Source organism: Anastrepha ludens, chromosome 5, assembly GCF_028408465.1.
Source record: "Anastrepha ludens isolate Willacy chromosome 5, idAnaLude1.1, whole genome shotgun sequence".
NCBI lineage: Eukaryota > Metazoa > Arthropoda > Insecta > Diptera > Tephritidae > Anastrepha > Anastrepha ludens.
The window spans coordinates 30,734,378-30,754,442 of NC_071501.1; the positions used below are offsets into that span (position 1 = coordinate 30,734,378).

The 20,065-nt window shown below is 38.2% G+C and overlaps 1 protein-coding gene across 3 annotated transcripts in view; it reads left to right on the plus strand.

Moving 5' to 3' along the window:
- LOC128864940 (uncharacterized) overlaps window positions 1-20,065 on the plus strand; it is a 271,539-nt gene that overhangs the window by 97,134 nt on the left and 154,340 nt on the right. For all 3 annotated transcript variants that reach the window (XM_054104726.1, XM_054104725.1, XM_054104727.1), the window contains one exon: window positions 4,774-5,226. In XM_054104726.1, coding sequence (XP_053960701.1) covers window positions 4,974-5,226 — 253 coding nt within the window. In that variant the 5' untranslated portion in view covers window positions 4,774-4,973. The remainder of the gene's footprint in view (window positions 1-4,773; window positions 5,227-20,065) is intronic.

Here is a 20,065-nt window from a genome sequence, read left to right on the forward strand (position 1 = left end):
ACCGCACGTTCTAAAAGAACAACAACAAATACAAAAGAAAATATTCCCAAAAACAAAACCATGCAAAAAGGTTTGCTTTATAGAAAAGTTTTGCCAATTTGCCACGCATATTTCTGACCGGTTAAGTGAAAGAGACGTTGCTTTAATGCTAGCAGCGCCGTTGGAATTGGAAGGGACCTCTCCAAGCCATTTGATACCAAACGAGGGTTCAGGCAGGGTGACTCGCTGTCGTGTGACTTCTTTATCCTGATGTTAGGAAAGATCCTTCGAGCCGCAGAACTTAATCGCTCTGGCACAATTCTTTATAAGAGCGTAAAACTGCTGGTGTATGCCGATGATATTGACATTAAGAGCCTTAACAACTGCGCTGTTAGTTCTGCCTCTTCCAATTTGGATAAAGAAGCAAAGCGAATGGATCTGATGGAGAAGGACGTGGAAAAAACGAAGTACCTCCTTTCATCACACAAACAGTCAGCGCACTCGCTTGTCGGCACTGTTGACAGTTACGATTTCGAGGTTGTCAGAGACTTCGTTTATCTAGGAATCAGCATTAACACCGACAGTAAAGTCAGCCTTGAAATCCAACGTAGAATCTTTCTTGCCAACAAGTGTTACTTTGGACTAAGTAGGCAACTGAGCAGTAAACTCCGCTCTCGACGAATAAAAGTCGCAGTATAAAAGACTCGCATAAGTTTCTCATCGTCCTCGCTCTATCGTATGGCGTCGAAGCTTAGACGAGTTCCTTGGAGTTTTATAGAGAAAGATCCTGCGGAAGATTTTCCGAACTTTGTACGTTGGCGACGGCGAATATAGTAGGCGATGGAAGAGAGAACTGTATGAATTTTACGATGACGTAGGCATAGCGCGGCGAATAAAGACCCAGCGGCTTCGTTGCCCGAGGCATGTCGTCCGAATGGTAACAAACGATCCGGCTCTGAAAGTATTTGATGCGGTACCAGCTGGTGGTAGCAGAAGAAGAGGAAGGCCTGCTCTGCGTTAGAAAGATCGGGTGGAGAAGGACTTGGCTTCACTTAGTGTGTCCAACTGGACCTTGTTAGCACGAAAAAGAGACGACCGGCGGGCGCGCTAAGTTAAACTAGACTAAAATCGCGTAAGGGGTTATCTCGCCAATTAACAAGAAGAAACTGAAGGAATAGCCAGCCAACAGCAATAACAAACAAGCTCACAGTTTATCTGTCTGTCAATTCAGTTAGAAAAAAGTCGGAAGATTTGCTGATAGGTGGCGCTGGAGTCGAACTATTTCTAAAGCCGTATTTATGGTCCAATTTGATTCAAATTCAAACGTAGCTACAGGAAGGAAAATATTTTTGTGAACAACACAAGCTTCACAGCACAATAGAACTTAAGATGGAAGTGACACACCTCTACTTGAGGAAGATGCTTCCTTCCAAAAATATCATCAAATTCTGGGTAACCACCAAGGAATGTGGACTGCCATTAACTTATACTTCGCGACACAATAGACTTTAAGATCCTGTTGGCATACCTCTACTTGAGGAAGAGGGATTCCTTCCAAAGACGTAACTAAAATCTTGGACTGTCACTAAGTATACTTCGCGGCACTATTGACCTTGAGGTCGAAGTATATACTTCCATATCGTAAGTTATTTGTAACGTAAGTTACAGCCAAGGTTTCTGGCCCAGTGTTTTTTATCACTAAGTAAGTGTCGCTTAGTAAAAAAGACGCTGAATTTGAACTAAAACACAGACCTTAATTTAAGTAAAGTTACATGATTGTCAATGAGAGGATACACTTGGACGAGAAATTAAATTCGTCGCTTGCGATACAGTTATAAGGAGAAGAGAGAGAAAATACAGGAAATAGAAATGAGAAGGACGCAAGAAGACGCAAAGATTACTACTTACCAAGATGCTTAAATCTTAGCAGCGCGGGAGAGAAGGCGCTAGGTTGATTCTACTTCATCCTCCAGAGAGGTGCTGGAAAAGGACTAGAAATAATGGCAAGTCTCATCGCGTAGATACCTAACGAACAGTACAGTCAGTGTCCGGAAAGGACATCTTCAAATTTCGAGAGTTGTGGCTTTGTTAACCTTAGAAGTTCCCCGTGGCGCCTTCAATAGAACTGGTAATAATTATAATCGATTATCTCGACTGGAGCACCTCCTAGCGGATCGATTTGGAGGTGTCATTCGTTTTTACCTGGTCACTATATGCCCTGAATGCATATCGAATTGGACCAAAACTAAGATTTTTAGAAAGTTCTGGAGGCCAGCGCCACCTGGAAGGTAATATTTTCGCGATAAAAAAGTAGCTCTTAACCTTTCGAGGAAATTCTTTCACTTACCAGGAAAGTACCATTAAATTCATTTAATTTATTTCGGATATTATCGTGTTCAAGTAGAAAGACAGGATAGAACAGGAAGAATGTAACTATTCTCGATATTATCCGCAAAATTTTTTTTTTAATAGATCCAATGAACAGACACTATCATCCATAGAAAGGGGAGATTGGGAAGGGAAGATATTTGGTCCTCAGCGTTTCCTATCTATGGTTAAGAACTGCTTGCTCCTGCTTTTGAAATCAGTCAAATTTGTTCTGCATTTCGGTTCTAGAAAAAAAGTTACTTAACCTAAATTAAAAATTCACATTTATCTGGTTCTGTGAAGGGTTGCCCCTGCGGAAAGGAAAAGATTCGATTTTACTTCAAAACAACACTGTTCCGATCTAACCAGAACTTGTCATAGCTGTCTGTAAACTCTTACTTCTTCGGATGCTTTACAAACTTAGATATTTTATTGTTTATCTGAGAGTCTGAGAGGTGTCTTTCCCACATTGGGATGTAGAGGGGAACTTTCGTCCAAGCCAGTGGTATCATAATAAGCCTCCAAGCTTCAGTGGGCTTCCTCCACACACTTATGGATAATGATAACCCCCGTACCTACTTCATAACAAAAAAAGTCCGAAGAAACCAATTTTCTGGCCTGTTCTTGACTCATCATTACACTAGCACCTATGTTTACCGGATTCATCTGGTCGACCCTGTTAAAGTATGACTTGCAGTTGTGCTTGTAATCCGTTTCATGGTCATCATACTACGTCAGACAGAATACATAGCATGAATTTGAATTCAGTAGACTTTGTTTTTTTTATTCTATGCTGACGAAAGGGAGTTTTAGTGATTGTAGACCAAAGGCTCCTGCTCCCTTGCCATGTCAGGCCACTGGAACTCTGCTGCCATCATTGTAAATTCAAGGCTTCGAGCACTCTTTATTTCGCTTGAATCTCCTCATCATTGTCAATTCCTTTTGTCACGAATCGAGCTTAGGGTCTTCTTTCGATTTTAGAACGATTTCCATATAAATACAAATTCTGTACCTCCAAATTTCCACATTTTTGTGGGTATCACTTGGAAATTGTATTCCTCACGGGTTTAAATTCATGTGCAGCTCAAAAAACGGGGAGTACATCCATAAGCTTCAAGCCTAAGGAAGATCTGATGAGCGCCACGTTTAAGATGACTAGATACTTAATTGTGTGAGGCCGCTTCAAACCTGAAGAGCAGTCACCTTCTGCAGCCGCTCGCTCCGAGACAGACGCTGCCAACTTCGGGAGGCCTGTAAATTGTATATGTCAATATAGCTGACCTACTTGCCTTCGCAGCTACGTGCGTGAATCCAAAAGCTTTCAGGTCCCTGAAAGTCGCAGCTTGTATTGCTCCCAACAATTCTGCGAGCCCTTTTTCTACATATTTAGCGCGATCGTTCATTGTGCTATGACTCCAAGTCTTTAATTTCGAACTGTACTTTAATGGCAAGCCAAAGAAATAGACAAGAATGCGGTATATACGAATTATGAAAGAGGAACGGTTGTAGTCACTAAACAATTACCCAATGTCTACATTTTTTTAAAGTGCATTGAAATCTTCCTATTTGTGGTCTGAAATCGAACTACATTATTTTGAAAAACTTGTATAAACAACATTTCTTATTTATATTGACTATAAGAGTTTATGATAAAGCGTGGTTAAGTTTCAAGGGCCGGTGTTGATTTTAAATAAAATACCATTTTTTTAGGAAATTATTGTCATTTCTCTTTATTATGATAATATTGGTAAAAATCAATTACGGATGGAAAAAATATCGGCCAAATGACTGCCGTGGCCTCGGCGGCACATCTCCATCCGATGGTACAAATTTTCGATGACGCTGAGGCATAATTGAGGTTCTATGCCGTTAATGTGCCAAATTATCTCATCCTTTAGCTCTTGAATTCTTGCTGGCTTATCGACGTATACCTTTTCTTTCAAATAACCCCAAAGAAAGAAGTCCAACGGTGTCATTGACGTTTAGGTGTGGTTTACATTCAACATCGGCTCTTGAAATTTAACCATCCTTTAGAGTTTAACAGCGCATATTTTTGTGGAATATTTTAACCCAATATTCCTTACCCATGCGGGTCATTTTGGCCCCAATTTTTAAAAGCTCCTCAAATATTACATTTCTAGGGTCTCTGAAGGGATAAAATGTTCTAGGAAAATATTAACCGGAAAATTTCAATAGGGGTCTGCTCAGGCGGTAATGCAGCATCAATTTGTTTTCAGGACTTTCTTCTGCAATGAAAATTTAAAATAAAAAAATAATTTAAAAAAAATCAAAAAAAAAATTTTTTTTTAAAGTTAAAAAAAAAAATTTTTTTAAATCAAAAACAGTAAATTTTTTATTTAATGCACAAAATTTTTGATGTAAATACGTAATTTAATTAACATGAATTTTTTTTTCCTCTCATTCCAGAAATCATCCAAATCGACACTGCCTAATTTTATTTTACTACAATTTTTTCGCAACGAAAAGAAGTGTTAAGGAGCAAACGAAATAATACTGTAAAGCTAAACTGTGAAAAATAAATATCTATGCAATTCTAAAAGCAAAAAAAAAAATCACACTTCTAACTTTAACCCACTCGAATAAAATACAAAAAAACAAACGTAAAGATGCAAACTACTACACACAGCACAACAACAACAAATATAAACACAATAAGTAGAAGAAATTCCACGTCTAATCTACGCCAACATCATCATCATCAACAACAACACAATCCACACCCGCGCTACAACAACACACGCAAAATGTTCTCCCGACAGTGCCTTTCTTCCCACAACTACAACTATCGACTACTACAATTTGCTCTACTATGCACAGTGGCGCTGCAGGTGGTGCCGGTGGCGCACAGTTTCGATGTTGGTGAGTATTCGAGCCAAAAAATTATATCAAATGGAATTACGAAAAGAGATATTCACATTACAATTACTTAAACATTTATTTTGAGTTATATTCAATTAGAAAAAAAAACAAAAAATCTTTTATTTTAAAGTTATAAACATTTTGTTACTAATCCAAACCTTGCCGGCTACTCGCAGTTGCTCTCCGACTATTCGACTAACTGGCTCGCAGAAAGTCCATTGACCGCAACAAGGTGTGTGCAACACTTCGACAATTCTGACTAAAGCTACTTTAAAAAAAAGGTACCTCTTAAATGGTGTTGGTTGGGGATATCAGGCTTGGCATGCCGCAGCGTCTGGAAATCAGCAACGCATGCACATTAATTTTAACTCTTTGCCACAGCTGTGCTCCTGCCACATGCAGCAGAAGAAGAAGCAACAGCGTGCGCAGTGTCTGAAAATAACACACAGCATGGAATCGAATGTTGCAGCTTCACCACCAACATCAGCCCCAGCAGCAGCAGCAGCATCATAAACATCAGCTTCCTTGTGCATTCGCTTTGCCGGCTTCCCTTTGCAGACGCCCCAATTCATAATGTCCAATACAAAATACTTATTGTGCTGCTTGCCTTTTACTTTTCACTGCCAATCCAATCAACAGGAAACCAATCATGCCACCAAATAGTTTAGCCGCACAGTGGGTGCAACAGCTGCGCCAACGCAGAGCGTCATTAATTGACATTGAGGCGTAGCCAAAGAAATGGACGAAAAAATTAAAGAAGCCAGAATTTCTTGTATTAAAGTAGGAGCAGTGCACGGCACTATTTGTACCGCACAGTGGGGCGATGAGCATTGAGAAGTGGGAGTAGCTCAACGGGTCAGTTGTGTTATTTCTTCAAACATTTGCATTATTTGCTTAACCATCAGTAAATTTCGTAAGAATGATATAGGAGATGTGGCTATTTATGGCTAATAAGACATTCACCAGGCGAGCACTCAGCTCCTCTTATACCCACTCAGATGTGGTTCGATCCTGTCTCTTATCTCTTAACGAAATAAGTGTTCAGAATTCTGTCCAAGTTATCTGGATACCGGGTCACAGTGGATTCGAAGGTAACTGCAAAGCTGATGAGCTCGCAAGAGCTGGAGCTGCGCAATCAAATGTTAGTAACTTACCCACAATCCACATTCCGCTCTCAACATGTAAATTGCTCATTGATCGATAATTTCACAACATTGCTGATCGGAGGTGGCGAGTGGAAACTACTTGCGTTACTGAAACAGACAAAAACCCTTATAAGTCTTTCGAAACACGAACTAAGGCATATAATATCTCTTATCACCGGCCACTGCCTTTTGGGCACTCACGCACGTCGGCTCGGGGCTCTTCAAAACGACCTGTGCAGATACTGCGAGGACGAAGGTGAGGAAGTATCAAGCAGGCATTTGCTGTGCAGTTGTCCCGGCCTAGCCAGAAGTCGACTCGCTCTCCAGAAGTCTTCTAGGCTCTCCACCAATTGACAATCTTTCAGTACTCTCGAACCAGAAAATCGAATCTCTCATCAAATTCTCGAAACGAATTAATATCTTTGACCAAAATCTACAATAAAAATCTCGGATAGGTGGGGAAATCATATAACATAATGGGCTCTGGGGCAACACAACCGACCCAACTTGCGGTCTATGTGGCACTCCGATGCGGGGTCACCCTTAAACCACCCAGCCAGCCAAGACATTCACCAAATGCCAGCAGCCGATAGACCTATACGTATCATTTGTTTTTAACCCTATTTGTACTACGAAACTTGGACAGGTCGAAATAAGAGAAATCGAAAAGCGAACTATGCTGGCTATTTATGTTACTTGAAGCCAAGTACAATGGAATGTGAGCTTCTCTTTCGAAGGCATTACCTCTCGTTTCTGCAATTAAATTCATGCGCATTGAAAAAATATTATGTGCAATAAATATCTGGACTCATTCCGCATTGTTGGTCAAGCGGTTTCTAGCCTTGTACATACATCATCTCAGTGTTAGTCTATCCGCCTTATTCGCTGTATCTTGCGCGATGTGATTTCTATATTTTTCCCGGATTGAAAACTGCATCAGCTCAAAACCTTGGTAGCTATAGCCTTTTTTTTGAATAACAATTTTATCACCTTCTTTTATTTATAAATCGTTTTTAATAATGTTTTTTAGGTTTAAGTTTTTCTCATTAAATAAAAAAAGAAAAAAATTGAACGAACCGCATCTTTGAAAGTGAAAGCGTCATACCTTCTGAGGGAGCTGACACAAAGCAGACTTCGAACAGAAGATTTTTATGGTATTTACTCGTATGTCGCGGTCGCTTCGTGACTCCTTAGCTCTAACGTGAATTACTGCATTTTTTGTCCCTTGTGCGGTTCACGATCAATGAAGATCGCAAAATGCCTTGCCAGCTGGTTCAAAGTATTGTTCCTGAGCTAGCGAACTAAATGGGCGCAGTGATGCTATCTGTACAATTTCAATACTCTGCAGCATACAGCCAGACCGAATGCTGGTGTCATGGTAAACGAGAAGACGTGCATTCAAACATCATTGACTTAAATGATAGATACTTTTCAATGGCAATTTTTAGGTAAAAAATTGGTTGTCCATGTTTAAGATATTTGTTAGCAACACTCGAAAATAGAAAGAGTAAAAATGGTATCAATTCTTTTTCTTTAAATTCTATTAAATACAATAGTATACAAACCTTCCAAGTACCCGCAACGTGACCATACAAGCCGGTTATTAATCGTTTATCGGCTTATAATTTTTATTATAGGTTTTTTTCTTAATCACAATTTTTTTTACCGGTTATCCAGAATGTGAATGATTTTGCTTATTTTTAATCAGCTATCGATTTTTATCGATTTTTAATCTATATCGACTTATCATTTTTATAATCGATTTATTTTTTGTCATCGATTTTTTTATTAATTTCTCAGAATGCGCATAATTTTCCTGCATTTCAATCGGTTACCAATTTTCATCGATATATAATTTTATTTATAGCAAGTTTAGTTTTTAATTGTGGATTATCCCATTAATTCGTGAATACCTTTTTTAATTTTTATCTTAATTTTAAATAGATGTATTGCTTTTATTATCGACTTATATTTTAATTGTCGATTTTATTATCAGTTATCCAGAATGTAAATGATATTCCTTTATTTTAATCAATTATCGTTTTTTCTCGTTTTGTCATTTTTATTATCGATGTATTTTTTGTCATCGATTTTTCGATTAATTTCTCAGAATGCGCTTGCTTTTCCTACATTTCAATCAGTTACTGATCTCCATCGATTTAGAATTTTTAGTATCGGTTTATTTTTTATTTGTCGATTATTTGATTAGATCCTCAGAATGTGAATGGCTTACTTTAATTTTTATCGGTTATCGATTTTAAGGGGGAAACCGGTTTAGGAGGCCAAAATTTTGGTGTTTTCGAGAATTTTTTGAACAAAGAAGGAATAATCAGAAATTCTTTAAGTTTAGAGGATATTTTATTTATATTTCTAGGTACACTTTCAAGGTTTTTTGAAGCTATTTTCGCGGGCGACAGTGGCGTTAGAGCATGCTGTCCATGGACGATCGCCATCCGAGTGTCTTGCTGGTGGGAATTCCTGAGGGTTGCAATTTTTCTCTGAAATCAACGGCATTTTTTTTATTAACAACATGTTTCCTAAGAATATGAACCTATTTGTGGTAAAAAATATGGAAAATTGCACATCTTTGAAGCGCTCGAACACAAAGCAGTTTTTTATACCATATTTTTTCATCTATTTTGCTTAAAAAACCATATTGTAAATAATAATATCATCCCAGAATTAGATTCATATAAATTCGAATTGAATGAAGAAAAAATCCCGAAAAATATTAGAACGATTGGTCGATAACTTTTTAAGCTAGAATGCTCACCAGTTGAAAAAAAGTAGACGTCCTTCTAACTAACGCGCGCTACGGTGCGGAACCGACGGGCAGTGACTTAAGTGCTCATAGAATCGGGAATAATGCGAATTTCGCTTTAAAATTTTTACCACATATTCTTGAGTAGTTATACTAACGATTTATGCAATAAAAAAATGGATTTTTTGATCGATCTAAACCAGTTTCCTCTCTTAATAGATTTAATACTTTTATTATCGAATTATATTTCAATCATTTTTTTTTATCTGTTATCCGGAATACACAAGACTTAACTTTATTTTAATCGCTCAATCGATTTATATTAAAAATTATATTTCTTCGAATCGATTTATTTTTTAATCACCGAGGTTTTTTCTTGTCCCGCAGATTGTGTATGATTTTTCTTTATTTGTATCAGTTACCGGTTTTCATCGATTTAGAATTTATATTGCTATCATTTATTTTTTAATTATGGGTTATTCGATTAATTATCCTGAGTTTGAATAGTTTTCCTTAATAAATTTTTACCAAATTAATTGATTTTATTATCGTTATATATTTTAATCATGAATGTTTTTTATCGATTACGCAGCTTGAGAATGTTTTCCCTTCATTTTAATCGCTTATCGATTTATAATTTTCAATATTTATTTGATTTAATATTTATTTTTTAACCACCGGGGGTTTTACTAATACCGCAGAGTGCGAATTATTCACCTTGATTTAAAGCGATTATCGATTTATCGTTTTTAATATTGATTTATTTTTTAGTTATCAATTGTTCGGTAAATTTTAATCGCCTTATGAGTTCTATAATCGAATAACTTTTTATCGTCCACATTTTTTTTGCTTTTTGATCGGTTATCGTTTTTAATCGATTTACTACTTTAATTACTATTTTTTATTTTTACTTTATTTTTTATTTCTTTTGTTTTATTTTTGCTATTTATTTATTTAATTTTTTACCTGTTTTTGATAATGCGAATAATTTTCCTACTTTATGATTTTTATTATGGGTTCGATTCTTATTTTAGTTATCGATTTGTTTATTTTAATAATCGATTTGTTTTTTTTAATTATCGATTTGTATATTTTAATTGTCGATTTGTTTGTTTTAATTATCGATTTTTATATTGTAGCTATCCACATAATTTTTGGTAACCGGTTTCTTATTTCTTACTCAGAATGTCTTTGATGATTTTCCCGCACTTGTATCGTTAATTTTCGTTTTACTATTTTCATTATTGGTTTATGTTTTAAGGACATATTTTTTTATGAATTCATGAGCTATTTTTTTTTTTGTGAGGGAAAAAGTTAGGTAGACAATAGATACTAATAGGATGCCTCCATGGAAGAGACAATACAAAAGGTTGTGTATATCGCGGTCCGTTTTTCGTCACTCAGAGAAAATTTTACAGAGTCAGGCTGGTAGATTACCAGGTTTGGCCTTCAGCTAAGGTGAAGAATGAAATTGGGCCAGTAACTCCGGCTGCCACGTCACTGGGCAAAGATGATAGGTTTACCAGGTTTGCTCTTTAATTATGGTGATAAAGAAAATTGTGAGGGGATCTTCGGTGACACTTGGGAGATTCAGCTGAATTCTGCGCGCTGATTTCACACGTATTCACAAACTCGTCCAATAAGTCATTATTTAGACATCAAAGATGCAACATGAACAAAGGCTGTGTTGATTTTTTTCGTATATCTCCATTACAATCTCAGTTTTTTCTTAAAGAAACCGCTGATATGACCCATGTGCCGTCAGCCAATCAGCTGATACTTTCACATTCGCTGAGAGCCAGTTAACGGTGTGATATTCACCACTTCTCTCAAACTTTTTCACCATGAGCTGTGCTTTTGCTGACTTCTTTTTTGGGGCTTTTGCTTAAGAGTACAAATTTTCTTAAATGTTTGATCGAAGCTTTGACTAAACACGAATTCCTTGAATTTGATGTATTGAGTTTATTGCGAACAGTCACTTACTCCCACACACCTTTTTAGACAACAAACAAATAGAAAAATAGGTGCATTAAATTTTGACATTTCTACTCCCTTGTCAATCGAAGATGGCTCCGTATTTTTATCTTCTAACCTTCAACCGACACTCTCAATGGGCAAAATAAGCAAAGAAGCCGCAAAGGTGGATGCGCTATTCGTATTTTATGGACTGGAGATTTCATTCGATGATAATATTCGTACAGCATATCTCATTTACATTTTCTGATTTATTATCAACTATTTATGTATCCTGCCCCAATGTGCGCCAGTTGATTGGCTAGCAGCTGATTTGGTATTTTTAGCCGCCGCCTCGGTTTGGCACAGTGGCCGACGCCAAGAAGCTCGTGCGTGAAAAAAGCTCACCGCGGGTGGTTTATTGCTGGCAAAAATGTGGCCACAACAAATTCCAGTGGAGCGCACAGTCAATGATCTATCCAGGAGCGACCAGGAAGATGCTGTTGCCTCCTATACACACATACATATACAAATGAATGTACATAGATACTTGTATGTGGCAGGCTGGCAAACGGGTACAACACTTACGTTAGCCTTCTGTGAACAGACACTCCATTACAAATGCCGCCTGTGGTGCAACTCTGCCTCCATTAGCCTGCCTACTTTTCGAAAGTCTTCTTTATGTAGCGCATATCTGTGAATATGTGTAAGTATGTGTGATGTATTTTTAAGATGCCTATTGCCAATTTAATGAGCTCGTTGTACATTTTTATGCTTCGATTTAATTGAAAAAGAGTTTTAAAGCCATTAAAACCATACAAACGTTCGTTGTAGTTTTTCTTTTTTTTTAATTTTTTTTAATTCCGTTTTTTGTGCTTTTTATTATTTGTGTTTTGTTAATTGTTTTCTGTCATTCACACATCATTTACGCACTGCCCTGTTCACTGCTCATGTTTTTGTTTAATAAACTCTCAGTTATGGACAATTTGCAATTTCAAGTAAACATACAAAAAAAAAAAAATTATAATAAATGTTTGTGGATGACTTGTAAACAGTTTTGAGTGCATAAAATAAATATCCTGATCATATTTAAATAAACTAATAATTGCTCAGGCATTGATGTGCGTTCCAAAAATCTTTTTAATCAGAGTTTTTAGAAGAATCTCGAGTCCGCTGATTTTTTTAATTTTTTTCTGCTGACGGCGTTAGATATTTTCTTCCACTTAAAATGCCATGCATTCGTGTAATTTGGTGAGAAATGAAATTTCTGATGAGCTCACAAGAAGGGCAAGCTGAATTGGTCTCAGATACCTACTCCCCGGTCATCGGCATCCCCCTAACTACTCTCAAGCAGTAAGCTAACGTGGAAGCCCAACATTGAGGAGAGAGTAAGGAGGGCAACAATCGCCTCGTATGGATACAAGGGCGTAATTGGCAAAAGATGGGGCCTCCCGCCTAGAGTTGTATTTTGGCTCTATAATACCATAATAAGGCCAATCCTGTTATATGGAGTCGTTGTCTGGTGGAACTCACTGGAGAGAACGCCATCAGTTAAAAAGCTAGAGAGAGTTCAGAGGTCTGCACTCATTGGAATCAGTGGGACGCTTCGAGCTACTCCTACTCTGGCGCTTAATGTAATGTTAAATGTGGTACCTATCGCAGGCATCGCAGGCAGAATTGCCGCCGCAATCAGACTGAGGGGCTTGGGCTATAAGCTCAACCCAACATATGGGCACTCAAGCATCCTCAGAAACTTTGAGTTCATCCCCTCGTCGACGGATCAAGCGGAACTTTCTCCACCCATATTCCACCAAGGGAGGAGTGGACCGGGGGCAACACTTGGGGACATGGCCTAATTAACCTGTTCCCGGATGGCTCGAAGCTTGACGGTAGGGTTGGAGGAGGAGTATTCTGCAAATAGCTCCCCATCAAACTTAAATTCAGGTTACCGGGTCACTGCAGTGTGTTCCAAGCAGAGGTGGCCGCAATTAAAGAAGCAGCTGACTGGCCATTTACTTGCGTAATAATTGTTAAGAAGGTAAATATTTACTACGATAGCCAAGCGGCAATTAGGGCCCTAGGCTCTATTATGGTGCATTCGAAACTGGTCAGAGAATGCCTGGTCTCTCTCTCGATTGCATCAGAATTCTTCGATATTAAGATAATTTGGGTACCTGGTCACAGTCAAATTACTGGAAACTGCGAAGGCGACGAGCTGGCCAGACAAGGGACCTGTGAGGTAGTGTGCCCGCGAAGGGAGAGAATCGGAACAACCTGCGCTCCACTCCTGGAAGGATGGGGTGTGCACCAACTCCCGAAGTCCTTCTGGCCACGTTTGGATAGGAGGCGTTCGAGGGATATTCTGAGGATGACAAAATCTCATCTCTCAAATTTCGTGGGCATCCTCTCGGGGCATTGTCCGCGGTGTATACATGCCGTGAGACTCGGAATTACTTCGGGTCCTGTTTGCGTCATCTGTATGGAGGATGAGGTGGAATTATCTCAGCACCTGCTCCTCAGCTGCCCTGCTCTCGCGAGACTAAGATTCAAGCATCTTGGTTCTCACTTCTTTTCTGCGCCTGCTGATATAGCAGGTCTTGATAACAAAAATCTGATGAACATCATCAGTAGCATAAAGAGGTTAACACAACCGCAGACTAGTCACCGTTCGTAGTCCACAAACACTCAATCCTCCCCATCCCTTTCCCTTTCGTCCTTTTTTCCTTCGCCTTTTCTCCCTCTTGCAATGGCATCACAAATGATGAACCAAACTTCTTTCGTCCAAGTGGGCCCACTCTCTGGGCAACCATCACTACCTAAACTAACCTAACTGCTCTTAAAAGGGAATTGCACAACTTATTTCTCAGGAAAGTACAGAAAAGATGGAGTTCCTTTCCTTCGTGTGCTATTTCGAAAACCCTTTGGCCTCAGTACAATATACGGAGGACTCAGAAACTCTTGGGGACTCCACGTAATTAGACGATCGGCACACACGCGGAAAGGTTAAGTTTACCATTTATCCCCCATTGCAGAAGCTGTGTGAACCTTTAAAAGAAGGAGACGGTTGCGCACTTTCTCTGTAAATGCCCGGGTCTGGCAGTTAAACGATTAAGCCCACTGGGTGCTCCTTTCTACGACAGCCTGTGGCAATGCGCCAACCTAAATCCCATCTCAACATTCTCCATTACATCAACTGCTCTTGCTGACTGTTGATATCTGCCTGCTGGGGGCAGAGTACAATCGAGTCTGTTGTATCGAAAATACTTGAACACGTACTGCCATTCCAGTATTATCCAAAAATGTATAATCGTAACGTGTGATCAATTCTAAAGAGGGCAAGTACATTCTGATCAATAGAGACGAATAGAGTAATGAAGCTGAAATTCCTTCGAGTTGAAAGATATTTACCTAACTGAATTGTTGCCCAGTGGAGATCAGTGTTCTTTATGCCGATCATTAATAATATAGAGACGAACAGTCATGGCTACAGACTTTATGGTAACTAACCTTTTTTTGCATATGGATTGTCTGATAAATTTTTTATGGAAAAATAATGGAAGAGTAGTCAAATGGCAAATAAAGAAGCTACCATTTTCTATTCTAATAAGTTCTAGGTAGACTTCGATATTGGTTTAAGAGTTTATTTCGTGAAGTTTGCTGTTACTCATTTACTCTAACCGAGGTTAGATTAGGTTACAGCGGTTGTCCACTATCGCACACAATCGGGCCAATACCATTTTGTGACGGCGAGTGAGAAACTTGTCCCCTATCGACCACCCTCAGGTTCAGAGTCCATTGTGATGCCGCGTGGGTAATTATTTCTTGTCTCTCTAAAACTAGTGTGAATTTTCCAAAATTTAGAAGATCCATGTTTTTCACAATACTGAGATCTTCCAAATCATTAAAAAATTGCCCACCTAAAATGGTGAAGCGAAAGAACAGTGGAGGTTGGGCGAAATTTTATCGCCACCAGGTATCGCATAATGCTGTACTGGTGCCACAGTTTTTATTATTGCCCCAAACCGACCGGCAGGAAGCTCTCTTATAATCTTCTGTCTATGTATGAATAAACTAAAGCCGAAGTATGTCAACCTGTTTAAATCTGTATATGGCACTAGGGCTTCCCAAATAGGGGGACTATTCGAGAAAGAAATTCAATTGAATTTTTTTCGACTGAGAGCAAGAAAATTATCCGATACTCAATTGCGTGAAGGCGTAAGAGAGCTTTTGGCTAATTACTGAGAACTAGCTCCTACGCCCTTTATTGGGTGTTTGGCCGAGCTTCTCTTCCTATTTGTTGTGTGGGTCTTAATGGTTTTCCCCAAATGGAAGGACCTACAGTTTTAAGCCGTTCTTTATGAGGAACTTTTTCATGGCGGAAATACACTCGGATGTTTGTCATTGCCTGCTATTAGGAACAACTTTTTGGCTATGCTGTAAGAATAATGTTTCCCTTCAACCGAAGCTGAGGGAGCTGTCGCCTGGATTGTGCGAGTGTCTAGACTTACCATCCGCAATTCATATTTCGATCTCTCGGGAAGTATGTGGTTTAATAGTTTGCTTCGGTCCTCTGAACGTTAGCGAGGAAACTATAGAACATTTCAAGTGTGAAGGGCCAGTTGCAAATGAAAATTCAAGGTGGCGCAAAATTAATCATCCCATTTTGTTTTGGAACAACTTTTTCTTTAAATAGACCCAAAACTTATGGACCTTCCGATAGGGTGATTAATTTTGCGCCACATTGTATGTATGTAACTAACCTAGGATGCACGTGATTTGGCTCAAGTAGACTTATCTCGTTTCAAAATAAATGACTTGAGTCAATTTATAAAATAGCAAAGCGACAAGAAAAAAAATCGCTTTGACTAATTAGACTTCGTTAGAATTTGGGTTTTATCACCAAAAAGTGCAGCAAAATTACGCTAATTGACTACTGAATATTCACTTGGGAAGCTCTGCAATCAACCAATCAATAACGACCCAACAACTTGCAGCACTGCGATCAAATCAAATCCATCACCCTGTCACTGACAGAAGACAATGCAGGAATTAAATGTTCCTTGTGAATTCAAGTAACTGCTTCCTTATTACTGGACTATTGTAGTGAAAGCCTTTGAACAAAGAACAACATACGAGTCCATATGTACATATGCATTGCAAAAAAAAACAAAAAAAAATCACAACAAAGAACTGAAATTGATCATAAATCAAACGCGCTTTGAAGAGTAGTCGTCTTGCCTTTTCCACAACCACATCACAATCGACGAGTATTTAATTAGATTCGTCGCCGCATTTGCAGAACTCAAATGACTTATTTTCCAACATAACTGTCATTTATAACAATTTATGCTATGGGGAGCTAATAAATAGATATTTGTGAAGAAGTCACCAAAACAGGAGGCGATCACAAGCAGTTAGGCAGGCAATGTCAGTCAGCCGGGAACGCAGTCTTAACTAAATCCAACATTTATGTATGTAGCTCACAGCTCATTCAGCGAGCGGGGAGCGCAACAAAAAGTCATCCATCATTTTGTCTATTTGCGCTGTAAAATCACTTCATCATCCGCGTTGCAGCAATGAATTGACGCATGCGATCGGTGGACGTCGTCAGAGTTGCGCAGGCGCAGTGCAATGCGTGTGAATGTATGTATGTCTGTATGTATGTTTGGATGCATGAATGTATATTTGGATGTTAGTATGTATATAAACTTATATTTTTATGTATATATAAATATCTACACTTGTGTTCTAAATAATAGTAGCGCGACTTATTGCAAAGTTTGAAATATTTTTTTTTGTTTTTATAAAAATATAATTCATGCTGCAACAAAAAAATGTAAGTCAAATTTTCAAACACAATTTTTTGTACAAAATACAAAAAAGTAAACAATTTTTCTTCAAAATTTCAAACTTTTTAATCAGAATTTTTACTCGCGCGACTTATTGTGAAGTTTTTTTTTTCTTTTTATACTTTGTTTTTCTAAATATAGTTCATACTGCGACAAAACCCATTTAGCTCAAATTTGCAAACACAATATTTTGCACCAAATTACAATAAAAAAAACAAAAAATTTAAAAAATTTTCTTAAAAATTTGAATTAAGATTTTTACTTGCGTAACTTACAGGGTTTAATTGAAAATTAATGAGCCTTATGTTTTTTAAGCAGTTTTATTAAACCTTTTGGCTTATACAACTAATAGGTATTCTTCAAAATAGGACCCCCCTGAGCGTCAATAAACCGCTGGTAGTGGCCCTTCCGCTGCAGGAAACATTTTTTAAACTCATCCGCCGGAATCGCGTTCAATTCGGCTGTCACAGTTTTGCCTCGCCTCGCCTCGATGGAGTCGTGTGCCAATCCGCACTCTCTCTCTTGCCCTCAGGATCGTACTCAAAGCACCAGGTTTCATTTCCTGTGATACAATTGTCTAAAGTATTATCGTGTTCGTCACTTTCCAATACTTCACGACTCTTTTCCACACGCAATTGCTTCTGTTCATCTGTCAAAACCTTTGGAACCAATTTGGCACACACTTTGCGCATTTCAAGTTTTCCGGTCACGATTTGCCGCACATTGTAATAAGTTAAATTTAAATCTTCACTGATCTCACGTAGACTAGCACGACGATCAATGTTCAAAAATTCACGAACCCGGTTCACATCTTCGTCTGTTTGCGTCGTCGAAGGTCTTTCAGATCGCTGTTCGTCTTCGACGTCCTCCCGGCATTCCTTGAACGACTTGTGCCACCGTTTTACCTGGGCACTGGACAGAGATTGGTCCCCGTAAGCCTCCTTGAGTAGCCCAATGGTTTCGGTACTCGTTTTGTTTAGCTTTACGCAAAATTTGATCGAGTAACGTTGCTCCACTACAAAATCCTGAGACACTTTTAAAACAGCTTTCACGCGCGGAGCGATGTTGACTGCACCGCTGTTGCCAGCGAACTGGGACCGGTTTCTAGTGGAAGGGGAAGGTCCAACGATCATTTTCCCCCACCAGCCGATTCGGTTGATCGCTTGGCAGACGCTCCGCGCGGGAAGGCTCATTACTTTTCAATCAAACCCTGTATTCTTGAGTTTTTAATATTTTCTCTGAATATAGTTCCTACTACAACAAAAACTATATAAATCAAGCTTTAGACTTTGTATAAAAGTAAAAAAAAGGGAACAAATTCTCTTTAAAATCTTAAATTTTTTAATTCGAATTTGTTGAAAAATTTCAGGTATGCAGTTTGGCAGCCCATTAAATTTTGTTATAAAATGTGCCACCATAAAGTGCCTCAAAGTTATCGTTAATTTTGGATAATTTTTTTCTGAGCTGCGTTATACATTTTCGCCATATAATAAATGCTTGACATTTTTTTATAGCGAAAATGCGCACTATTGCCAGCAAAAAAATTGGCATAAGTCAACGGAATCTTTAAGCCACTTCAAACTTGCATTTTATTAGACTAAAATTCAATGCGCTACAAAACTGCATACCCAGAATTTGTTTAGAAACTTTTTTTCGAAATTTTTTTCGAAATTTGGATGAAAATTTCTCGATTTTTGAATTTTTAAGTCACTTAAAACTTGCACTTTTTTAGACTAAAATTCAATGCGCCACAAAACTGCATACCCAGAATTTTTTTCGAAATTTTTTTCGAAATTTGGAAGAAAATGTCTTGATTTTTGAATTTTTAAAGTCACTTAAAACTTGCAATTTTTTAGACTAAAATTCAATGCGCCACAAAACTGCATACCCAGAATTGTTTTAGAATTTTTTTCGAAACTTGGATGAAAATTTCTTGATTTTAGAATTTCTAAGTCAGTTAAAACTTACACTTTTTTAGACTAAAATTCAATGTGCTACAAAATTTTTACTCACAATTTTTTGTAAATAGTCCAAACATTGAAATATGTCACGCTGCTATTATTGTCAACGCAGGTGTATGCACATATATGTTTGTATGTATGAATGCATGCACGGCATTCCTTGTGGCGCGTATACGAAATTTCTGTTTTTTTGCGCGTTTTTTTTTTTAATTTTTTTCGCTTTGTTTTTGCTTTTGTTCTGTTTTTATTTTTTTATTTTTATTTTTTTTAATTTTTTTTGTTTTTTTATTTTTCTCCCTTTTTATTTTTTCTCCTTTTTTATTTTCGATCAATTTCATTTTCATTTTATTTCCACGTCTGCGTACGACGACCACTCACTCACAAAAGCGCAGCGGAAGAGCGAGAAGATTCCGCTGATTTGGATTGTTGCTTACTGCAACTCCCTGGGGGAGTTGTCTGTCGCCTGGGAAATGGCAAGGAATGCCAAAAGCACACGACATTGCCGCGCATTGTCGCTGTTGTCTGAATGTCGCTACTGCTGGATTGTGAGCTGTGTGCATTAGCCTCGCACAAGTCGTAATGGGTGACTGGCTTGCTGGCCTGTTGGCCTCTTCGCTGATGGTTTGATGGGCGCGCCATCGTCCATGACAGAAGAAGTTGTGAATGTGGCTTAAGACGCGCTCTTGAAGTTTTCGAAATTTATTACCTTCCATTCTTATTGCTGATTTTCAACGATTTGTTGCATAAATGCATAACTATATTACATAGGCGTTACTTAAGTGCGTGATTTACCTTTGTATAATAACATAGTACATACACACACACGCACATACATGCATGCACGTTTAACTATACCTCCGCTTTTTATTGCTGGCCGACAGCACCGAGAATCAATTCAATTTCGACGCATCGGAGTCAAGTCGGCAAGTTGGCAAGTTCATATAAATATTTTTCTCGCCTTTTTTTTCTTTATTCTTCTTGTCACTCAGCGGTGCATTCATTTAGAAATAAATGCAGCTACAACAACAATAACAATCGCGTAATCTAGCAAAAGAATGACAGTAAAGCAAAGTGAAGACTACGAAAAACCGCAATGCAATGCAAGTCATTTTGAAGTTTATAAATAAATTTTCAACTGACATCGAACAATGCTCTTCCTCTTCCTCGCCA